We start from the raw sequence: 11,527 nt of genomic DNA, 5'->3' as shown, positions 1-11,527 counted from the left end.
CAGACCATAGACGACTAAATTGTCAGATAATATTTATACAGCGATCATACTCAATTATTTGACTTCGACAAAATATATATATATAAATGCGCAACACAGAAACTTTTGCTATCAGCGCTAATAATAATGAAATATAATGGTGTGCTGGGCATATATGCTAGTGTAGGAACTTGCAAAGAATTGGGGTCCCATGATGGCAGGCAGGGCCGCCATCATGGGAGGACTGCCGGGACTGGAGTCCCGGGCCCGGACACTTGGAGGACCCGCTCCTAGCCCCTGCTACCGCACTGTAAAAGTGTGTGCCAGCTGCCCTCCTGCTCCGCCTACCTACACCGCGACACACATATCCCTGTGGAAAAAAGTTACAGGCCCTGCCGGGGCCCGCTCCTTCCAACATGCTTCAGCCATCCACCACTACCCCCAGAGGCTACCTGGCTGGGCCGGGGGACAAGGTGCCGCCAGCAATCTGCAGCCGGACTCTGCACACACGTGCAGAACCTGCATTGGGCCAGCATTAGCATCTGCCGGGAGATGCTGAGTCAGAGAGGAGCCTGAGCACTGCTTAACTGGGGGGGGGCGTGGCCTGGCTGTCTGTGATGACTCCTCAGATATTTAAGCCAGTGATCTGAGGAGTCTGAAGTGATCTAAAGGTGCATACACACTGGGCGATTTTCACCCTGAACGATATCGTTGAACGATTTGGACGATTTTTGATCGTTGAACGATCAACGATCGTTGATCGTTCAACGACTTTATGCAAACGATTTTGTAAACGATTTTTAAACGATTTTACAAACGATCAACGATCAGCGATATCGTTCAGATTAATAATAATAATAGAGGCTTTATTATTTTTAATGTAAAAAAATGTGGGTAGGGCTATCATTAGGTGATAAAATTGTGTCGGCCATTTTAATATCACTGCATTTATGCTCTGTGGCTAGTTTGGTTTGGTGTATTCCTTGCTGAACGCTGTTGCTTAGCTATTTGCTGTGGTTTGTTTTTGCTTTGGCTTTAAACAAACTGTCTGTACTTATCTGTCGTGATGGATACGTACCGTTATCGATTGATGGTTGCTTATGCAGGAGTGGTGGTGATAAGTGACCGGGAGAGGATTGAGAAGAGGAGAAGGCTTCGTTCATGCTGGATGAAGGAGTGGTTGCAGCAGAGGGATTCGTTCTCTCCTATGCCGCTGCTCATGCAGATTCGCGAGAACAACCCGGATGACTTCCGGAACTTCTTGCGAATGGACGATTCAACATTTCAAGAATTGCTGGCCTTGGTGACTCCGTACATACAAAGGCAGGACACCAGGTTGCGTAGAGCCATTCCTGCAGAGGAGAGGCTCATTGCGACCCTGCGTTTCCTGGCTACAGGGAGATCTTTGGCCGACTTGAAATTCGGGACTCTCATCTCACCGCAGGCTTTGGGTCTTATAATTCCGGAGACCTGCAAAGCCATCTTTTACGTCCTCAAGCCAGAGTACTTTAAGGTATTTAAAATTTAATAACCCTGTTACAAATCTCCTAAATCTGTCACTTCTTTCTAAATGTCTTCAAAAATGTGTTAATATAGGTGCATGCCAGTTGTATGTCCCTGTTACTGCTCCCTACTATATCTCCTCCCAAATGTATATAAATAGATGTTTAGCCATCCTCTGCCTTTGCTGCTGCTGCTCCCAAATTATATCCCGATTATATACCCCCCAAACGGCAAGCGTTCTCCCCTCTCTCCCGAGCACCACAGGCTTACACTGAAGCCGGGGCTTATCCCCATACCCCTGGAGTGGTTGGTATGGCGGTAATAGGGGGACCAAAAAAAAGTCAAACTATTGTACTTTACAGTGGAGCTACAAGTGCCAGCATGCCTGCCATTTTGCACTTGTGGAACTAGAAGTGCCAGCAGACATGCGGCACCTGTAACTTCACTTTAAATTTCAAAAGTTAAAAAGAGTCAAAACACACACACCGTGTCAACTTATATTTTATTACACATACCTACCCATTCACACATACTTACCTATACCAGATGTTTGGTCCCCTTGTCCACGTAGTATTTCCCAAAACCATGGCCCTGCAAGAAAGATTTCATACTCACCTACATCCAGCGCTGGTCTCCATTATCTTGGTTTTGTTAAAAGTAAAAAAAAATCCTTACACAACCCACGGAACACAGCTATCTGTATGTGTGTTCAATCAAAAAAACTATTGATTTGAGGGTCTCATTCAGACCCTCTTGCGAGTGCAGGACGCTCGCAAGCAGGTCGATGGTATCCAAATGTGCATGCGCACGATGGAGGCTGCTGTCGTGCACATGTGCGAGACCCGTTGAGCAACGGCGAAGCTGTTGCTCGGGGTCTCGCACCAAAGGGGGCGTGCTGACGATGGTGAGTGACAGCACGCCCCCTTTGGTGGGTGTGCCGGGGGCGTGCCTGCCAGACGGACGCGTTCCCATGGGAACGCCTACCGTCTGGGTCCGGCCCCACTGACTTCACAAGCGATGTCAGTGGGAGTCTTTTTGGCTCTGATAGAGCCAAAAGCACTCCTGGGCTTGCGGCAGGGAGACCCTACTGCAGGGTCTCTGTCGCAAGTCCGATGGTCGCGATGGTCTTGACCATTGCAACCATCATCAATGACGCTCGCTATAGCTGTGGGTGGTAACCACAGCTATGCGAGCGTCCATGAGGCCGCTCCATTTTTAGGTGGGACGCCCCTGATTCAGAGCGAGCGCTCTGGTCAGAGCGTCCGGCTCTGAATCAGGGCCTGAATACGGTGTTATAGCAAAACTAGCGAAAATGATGTCTTGCATTCAACATTTTAACTTCAGATAATTTTTAACACCAAAATAAATACCCCTTATAAAAGTATTAATGTAATGTTTAAAATGTTTTTTTTTTTCTCTGTTTCTAGTTCCCTTCGACTGTTGAGGAGTGGCAAGTTATTGCCAACGAATTTGAGACCCGGTGGAACTTCCCAAATTGTGGCGGCGCCATAGACGGGAAACACATCCGGATAACACACCCTGCAAACACTGGATCTATGTACTTCAACTATAAAGGATTCTTTAGTATGGTTATGATGGCGGTCGTGGATGCCAATTATAAATTCATCTTTGTTGACGTTGGCAAAAATGGAAGGTCTTCCGATGGTGGGTGTTTCCGAGAGACTGTCTTTTTTGAAAGACTAATGAAGCTAAACATTCCTTCGGGATCGCAAACGAAATATGGTTTAAATTTTGTTTTTGTTGCCGATGAGGCATTTGGCCTTAATGAAAATTTAATGAGGCCTTTTGCTCAAAGGGCATTAACACCTGAAAAAAGAATTTTTAACTACAGATTATCGCGTGCGAGGCGCACTGTTGAGAATGGCGAATAGGTTTCGCATTTTCCATACTTGTATAAATTTCCGGCGAGACAAAATCGAGTGGCTTGTCTTGGCATGTTGTGCCCTACATAATTTGCTTCGAGCCAAAAGAATTGGACAACCGCCTGCCACAAACTCATTGCCTGTCAATATTGACCATAGTGAGGAAAATATTGCCCTCACATCTCTAAATCCCCCAAGATTTCCCTCTGCGGCCTCTGCCCGGGCAAAAGAGGTCAGAGAGAAATACTTAAATTATTTTAATGGTGAAGGTGCCATTTCATGGCAGGTTTAAATATGATCTGGAATTATGTTTCTTGATGTTTTTAAAAACTGAAAAATAATAAAAAAAATTTCACCTTGTGTTTATTTTTCATGTTAATATTTAACATACTTTTTTTGCAAAATTAGATTAATAAATACTTTAGTAAACCGAATTTTAACAATGAAAGTTAACTATTCAGTTTTAGGGGCCAAATTCAGAGGCGGTCGTAGGATGCAAGCTTTCATTCTGAAACAGGGCGGCGGCTTGCATCCTGAACGGCCGCCTCCATGTCGCCGGTTAGGCTGTGGGTCAACATCCACCGCTGTAACGGCCGCTATTGGTGATGGTTGCAATGGTCAAGACCATCGCGACCATTGGGGGTAATGACTACACCTTAAGGTAGGGTCTCATCAACCTTAAGCCCCCGAACAGGAAGCTCTCCAGTGACATTATTGATGAAGTCAGTGGGGCTTCCCACCAAACAGCAAGCGTTCTGGCAGGAACGCTGCTGTTTGGCCAGGCACGCCCCCGTACCACCAAACAAACGTAGCAAACTGTCACTCAACATCGACAGCTTGTCCCGTCAGCTAGGAGACCCCTAACGACGGGTCACCTTCTGAATCAGGGCCCTCCTACCTGTTTTAGGAGCGTCCTCATGGACGCTCGCATAGCTGTGGGTTTCCACCCACAGCTATAGCGAGCATCCATGAAGGTGGTTGCGATGGTCTTGACCATGGCGACCATTGGACTTGCGACGGAGACCCTGCGGAAGGGTCTCCCAGCCACAAGCCCTGGAGAAATTTTGACACTAGTGATGTCAGTGGGGCAGGCTTCAGACGGTAGGCGTTCCCATGGGAATGCCTCCGTCTGGCCGGCACGCCCACCTAAAGGGTGCGTGCTGTCAGTCACCATTGATAGCACGCCCCCTTTGGTGCGAGACCCGGACCAACAGATTGGCTGTCGCAGTCCGGGTCTCACGTATGTGCACGACGGAGCAGTCTCCGTCGTGCGCATGCGCATTTGGGTACCAACGACTCGCTTGTGAACGTACTGCCGCTCGCGTGCGGGTCTGAATTACCCCCTCAGTACCCTAAATAACACATTATGACATTACAATTTTTAAAATCCGTTAAATAAGAGACCACACGATTTTTTTACTTTTTGGACAGGATTCATTGAGACTAGACTTTAAGTGCCTCTGGAGACAAGATTACACAAATAGAGTGTGAAAAATAAGGCATTTGAGGAATACACCAATACAGTACAGAACAATATTCCTGATGTGAACATTTGAACAGGTTCAAGAACAGAATACAGGATCTGGGCCCCGGTTTTGAAGGAACACAAAAAATACTTTAGAATCACAAAGAACAAGATAACAGGGGCAGATGAGGTGGAGTAGCCATCGCTATTGTACTACGACCATGCTACAGTCCACCATGAAACAAAGAGCCAAATCACTACAAAGAGTGATAAGTTTTTAAAAAATGAAAAATAACAACTGCCAATTTTGTAATAATTTATATATTTCAAAATTAATCTTCGCCAAATACAGTGGTGCGAGCACTGCCCAGTGCTGTGTGAACACCACTGGATGAAGTACTGGGAAAGACAGAAGGGGGCGAGGGGGTACGCAACAAAGAAAAGGGGTGGGACTGTAACGGAGAAGGGTTTTCTTGATGTGGATCCGCGTAAGATTCGTGAGGGACGGTGAGGTTGCCTGATGTGGCCGTTGGGGTGGGCTGCTGTCTGTTATGTAAGACAATGGTACTTGTCATACTCAAGTCCCCCTCAATAGCATGTACCAATGCCTTATAAACTAGACGCTTGAAAGGCTGGACCTGTTCCGGAGGAATGGTCCGCATTTCAATGGCGAGATTTTGGCCAAATATTTGATTATCATCCGGGGGTTTGGAAAGAACCTCCTCCGCATGTTTTAAAAAAGTATCACTCCTTGACTCCCGAAGTGGATGCTTGTGTTGTCCCTTTACGCTTCTTAGCGGGCGCCTTGGATGGCGGCTCGGCCACTCGCACAGGGACTTCCACTTGGGGCTCGCAGGACACCGGGTCAGGATCCTCTACCGCCAGCAGTAACTTAAAAGAAATTTAAAAAAATCAAATTATAACATCAATAAAAACATTAAAAAAAAAATGCTGTAATAAAAAGGCTAGGTTGATTTTAAAAAATTTTTTGTAAACAATAATTCACACACCTGCAAAAAAAAATTTCGGCAATAAAAATATATTACATATTTAATGTTATAGTTAACACATGCGTAAATTATATTCAACATAAATGACCCACACCCACATTTCTGGTGCCATAAACAATAAAAAAAAAAAACACAACAGGGATTAAAAAGTCAGAATCTTTATAGTTGTAAAAAACCCTTTACATTTACCCAACCTTACCACTCCTTTAGCGTGCATAACCTGAAGCTCCCCCTTTCCCCAGCCTTACCCTATACCTCCCAACCCCCCTCCCCTCAGAAACCCTTAACCAATCATTCCCCCCCCCACAACTATCCCTGCCCGGCTTAGCAGTGACAGGGATACCATGCGTCTGGACTCATGCGTAGTTAAGGCATCGGGATTACGACGCCTGGCTTTTATCCACTGCAGGGTTTAAACATTTGGAAAGGCAAAGGTTGGCATTCCAATCATCGGCCTCCAGACCGATTACTAATTAAAAAACATGACTACATTTTGATTTTTTTTTAAAAAGTGACATTTTTAAAAAATAAATAAAAAAAAAAAACTTACAGAATCCTGACTCACGGTGTCCTGTGGTACCACATCTGGTGACTGTGGCACCAGCGAGCTCCGGGAACCTTGACTTGGCTCTTGATCCAAGGTAAACAGCAGCAGGTCGTAGTACCATAACGATGGCTTTCTCACCTCAGCTGCCCCTGCTCCGGATCTTTGCGAATCCAAGTATTTTTTGTGTTCCTTCAAAAACACGGTTCGCAGACCCTGGATTCTGTTCTTGACCCATTCAATGGTCACATCAGGTTTATACGCTGTACTGTATTGGCGTATTTTCTCAAATGCCTCATTTTTCAACACTCTATTCATGTAGTCTTTTCCTTTCAGTCTCCAGAGGCACTCATTAGCTTGATATAGCTCAATGAATCCTGTCCAAAAAACAGTGGCCCTCATTCAGACCCACTCGCAAGCGGGCGCACGTACGTTAGGCGTACGTACAAAATTATTTAAATTCAATGGCTCGCTCGTATTTTCGTTCGCATCTAAAATTCCTCCCTAAACTCAGGCGACGCCTCCTCTAACTAACGAGCGTGCGAAATAGCGAGCGTACATCCCCGAAATGGCTTGAAGGGAACGCACGCACAAGTATAAACCGGAAGTGGCCTTGTCAGATGTCGATTACCTGCTCCTTTATTCTGCCTACCTCCATCAATCGTATCATGCCAATCAATGTATCAATTAGCTTAATTGTGGTTTTTTTTTCAATACAATGCAAGAAACTTTACTCTTGTCCGTGTATGTGTTTACCCGCAGAATACGTACGGATGAAACATTTGCTTTTATTGTTCCAAAAACATGTGAACCACAATTAAACAATTGTTCTATTGCTGTGGATCCCCGCATATTTCCCGGGGTTCATTTCTTTATTTAAATTTGCTTACGCATGTCACTGCATCAAGCCTATCATAACTCTCCAGAGATTTCTGGCCCTGTTGAACACATGACTCATACACTAACCAATAAAATTGCTCCTGTTAATTTCCAAAATACATTAGCCAATCAGAAATTTTTGGCACACTTTATCAAAAATGATTTTTATGAAAAACACCATTGCCATCATGAGAGCCTCCGCATTCACCAGGCGCGAGCTGCTGGTGCTTACGGAGGTGATGGATCGCCGTATCACCAGCCAGCCTCCACCCATCACCAACCGGCAGAAGCGCTCCGCGTATGCGGAGGCACGGTCCCGCCTGCGGTCCTTCGGTTCATGCCGCAACATCGGGCAGCTGGAGCGCAGGTGGTCAGACCTGCAACGGCGAATGCCCCGCTTGCTGGCATGCTTTCGCATGCAGATACAGGAAAGTAAGTGTTATGTATTGTGGTTTTCATGTTTGTGTTTGTGGGGCAAACTGCGTGTGCATGTTTTCCTGTCTGTCCTATTTATTATTTGTCCTCATATCTGCATGTGCATGTTTTCCTGTCTGTCCGATTTATTATTTGTACTCATATCTGCATGGCCATGTTTTCCCTCTATTTCTGATTTATTCATTCTACTCCTATTTACATGTTTTTTGTTGGTGGGTTTTTTTTTTTGGGCCCCGGATTTGGCCAGAAACTAACCTCAATTTGTTTGACATATTTTAGGTGGACAGCCAAGACTACGCTGTCACCGTCCGGCCAGACGGCGTTCCCGCCCACTATCCCCAACCCCAGCCAACACTCCACCCCAAATATTTCCCCTATACCCCTCTCCTCCCCAGCCTTCCAAGACCCTCTCCCGGAACTGTCGGGCCTCCTTCCCCTCCGTCCCACTTCCCCCTCTCCTCCACCCACCCCTCTTCCAATTACCCCCTCCCCGGAGTCCGTCATTACCCCTCCCCGTTCTTTGGGGAATGAAGGCTCCTCTGAGGAAGAACATGGAGGGACTTCCGGAGCTCCCGTTTTGGCTCCCGGTATGTTTTTCTTTCGCATTTTTTTTAAGCACAAACTGTTTGTATGTAATCATGTGTCGTGCCTTTATTCGTGCTTTTTTGGTTTACTTTTGGTGATTTAGCAGTTTGCCTTTACCTCTTCCTGCTGATTTCAACATACACATATCACACCTGTGGGAATTTGTACATAGGCCTTGTATTTTTGGCAGCACCCCCTTTTTGTTTTGGTTTGCTTTTTTTAGGTTTAGGAGTGATTTTGTTGTGTTTTTGTTTTTTTAATGTGGATTCCCTATTGTTTTATTAATCCACACACTTTTCTCACCCACAGAGGAACAGAGGCGTCGGCAAGAGGTGGACGAATGTGTTGCCCAGATGCGCCAACATGTCATTGGCGTTCTTGTGGGCCTTGACCGGCTGTCTGGCATCCTTCGCCAGTAGTTTTTTTTGTTTATTTTCGTTTTCTAAATAAATATTTTATTTCTAATATACGTTCTGGCTCATTCTTTTTTTCCAAAACAAAAATAGTTTTCCCTGACATAAGTAGACTGTTCCTGCAAGGATTTCCCTTTTTTAAAAGTTAGATTGTGTTTTGTATTTGTATGTAAAACAGCCACAAGAAACACATAACAGTAACAATGTCATTTCCCTTTTTGGGTGTAGTGTCAATTAGATATTTCTACATTTTACAGGTTCCTAGTTGGTGTGCAAGCTGCTTAGGCCAATCTTACAAATCCAAAGGTTTGGACAGGCTTCCTTTTGGTGTGGGTTGGGAACCTGAAAACATATTTCAGTTTACCTCAACTGGTGTCAGTACTGGATTACCCCTTAGTCAAATGTAAGGTGTGTTAACCTGGTTACACTTGCTGTTAACGTCCAAAAAAAGGAAGACCATTTCACTCTCCAAACATTTATTCACAACATAAATGACAAATCAAAGTGGTCACTCCCAAAAAAAAAACACAGTGATAATCTCAAATACAACACATACCAGTAAAATATTTAAATAAAAAAAACAATCAAGAACTGGTTGACGAAGGACCATGCCAACATGATTCCACAAACATGGCGTTGCGATATGGGTTCCAGAATATATGCCCAAAATGACCAGATCCAGGTTTGGTAAGGGTAGCAGGAAGTAGTGAGCGTTGGAGTGCCAAAGATTATGTGAACAAACAGAAGATGGTGAAAAAAATAAAAATAAATTAGATGTTCGCAAACAAACACAAACACATTAGGTATAAACACTGTAGTTTTGGTAAAACTTACCTAAAAAATCTGGCCACCACATCATTGCGTATGGCCCCCCCACATACTGACCTCCGACCAACCTCGGGGGGGCCATCCTCAGCTAAGGCATCCTCTGGCTGCATTGGGACACCACTCCTTATGGCGATGTTGTGAAATATCCCACACAGGACCACAATTTTCGACACCATATCCGGCAAATACATGAGCTCGCCACCAGAGCGGTGGAGGCATCTGAATCGGCCTTTTAAAAGGCCGATACAGCGCTCCACCACTTGCCTGGTGGCTGTAAGTGCGGAATTATACTCACTTTGTGGGCCTGGTGTGGGAGCCAAATAAGGAGTGAGCAGCCAGGACATGCAAGGGTATCCACTGTCTCCTGTGAAAAATAATAGACAACATCAGGAACACTGTGTATCAAGCTTAACATTGTTATGTACTAAAGGTCTCCACTTACCCAGAAGCCACGCATCACCAGCTTGTAGGTTGGTTAATTTCTGCCATATCCCTGATTGCCGGATGACGAAGGAGTCATGTGCACTTCCTGGTAATTTAGCATTCAGGGACAGGATCTGGAGGGAGGCATTACATTCAGGGAGTGATAGTGTTTCCTGTTTCTAAATATTGCCTCCAGCCGTGCTGGAGGCTGAAGTGGTATGTGGGTACCATCCACAACCCCTATGATGTGTGGGAAGCCAGCTATTTGGTAAAAATTGGCCTTGGCCACACTAAGGGCACCCATATCCAAAGGCATTTTAATAAAATGATGGAGGTGCTTGAAAAGTGCCTCCATCACTGCCCTCAGGATCCGGGAAAAGGAGGATTGGGAGATGCCCGCCACTATTCCCACCGTTGTTTGAAACGATCCTGAGGCACAGAAATGTAACACCGCCATAAATTGCGTCAGTGGTGGTATTGCTGTTGGACTGTCAATTTGCCGCTCAAGATCACTTTCTATTAATGAGAGAGTGTCTATGATGATTTTGGGAGGTAGACGGTAGCGTCTTAAAACCTCATCATCGGGCATTCCAAAAAGGGTGACATGTGTTCGAAATATCTGGGGCCTTGCATGCCTACGATGCCTACGCCTGGGACGAGATTGAGGTTGGTCGGCTTCCGGGAGCAGGGCCAGAACAATTCGACCCAGATCTACCTGAAATTCAAAGTTTACAATGTAAGGCTTTTGAGCCACCCCAAAAGTAACATAAAACAACTTAGCTTTATGATACCATCCATAGCTGCTTACATGCCGGGGTATTGTCATGATACGTCAAAACTGTAAACAAGCCAAAAATGATACATCAAAAATTTACAGGGTGAATTTATGTTTGTCAAATTGGTGCAAGCCAAAACATAAAATAGGCGAAACACACATTTGGGCATCGATCAAAACGACATTGCACACCGTACGTCAAATAGGGGTCAAATGTAAGCCGAAAAGGGAAAACAAAAACTGGTTTACATGATGAATAAGCATCGAAAAATGCGCTAATTAGTTTGCAAATGCAAGTCACTAGACCAACAGTGAAAAATACGCTAATTATTTCACAAATGCAAGAAAAATAATGGACTTACCAAGAGCTAATATATAAGATTTCCCTCAAAAAGGTCTTTGGGTCCGCAAGCCACAAAAAACTAAAAGAGATGAAATTAGTGTTAAGCTGAAAATATTAAATTAAAAACAAGAAGTAGACACCAATTGGCCACAAGTTAGACTTCACCAAACTTACCAAATCAGGAAACGAGGCCCAAAAAAAACAACAAAAATGCGAACGGATAAAAAGCCAAAATCCGCCAAATCCTCCAACCGTAAACCACAAACTCCAACCAACTTAACCGCCAATGATCCAACAACGCAACCTCGAATCCACACACACCAAGCCATAAATAGTGTTTATTTTCCCGCACAAATTAAGGATGAATCATAGGGACGCACAATCAATGATGCGGCCGCAAACTAAGGACGCATGTATAAATACGTCACAAAATCACATAGAATTTCTGGATGATTTCATGCT

The 11,527-nt window shown here is 44.8% G+C and overlaps 2 protein-coding genes across 2 annotated transcripts; one reads left to right on the top strand and one right to left on the bottom strand.

Moving 5' to 3' along the window:
- The first annotated feature begins 1,045 nt into the window (after positions 1-1,045).
- Positions 1,046-5,029, top strand: LOC148532236 (uncharacterized). The gene is made up of 3 exons (XM_088468093.1): positions 1,046-1,492; positions 2,910-3,147; positions 4,926-5,029. The coding sequence occupies exons 1-3, from the start codon at positions 1,046-1,048 to the stop codon at positions 5,027-5,029; spliced, it is 789 nt and encodes a 262-aa protein (XP_088324219.1).
- Positions 5,030-5,162: 133 nt separating this feature from the next.
- Positions 5,163-6,786, bottom strand: LOC148532235 (uncharacterized). Its single transcript, XM_088468092.1, has 3 exons — positions 6,391-6,786; positions 5,579-5,721; positions 5,163-5,376 (listed from the first exon to the last, which is right to left on the bottom strand). Exons 1-3 carry the CDS (start codon positions 6,784-6,786, stop codon positions 5,163-5,165), a joined length of 753 nt encoding a protein of 250 aa, XP_088324218.1.
- Positions 6,787-11,527: the final 4,741 nt, after the last annotated feature.

Source organism: Taudactylus pleione, unplaced genomic scaffold (genome assembly GCF_031769625.1).
Source record: "Taudactylus pleione unplaced genomic scaffold, aTauple2 ptg000080l, whole genome shotgun sequence".
NCBI classification, from domain to species: Eukaryota; Metazoa; Chordata; class Amphibia; order Anura; family Myobatrachidae; genus Taudactylus; species Taudactylus pleione.
Note: the sequence above shows the minus strand (reverse complement) of the source record. Positions and strands in the feature narration are given on the sequence as shown.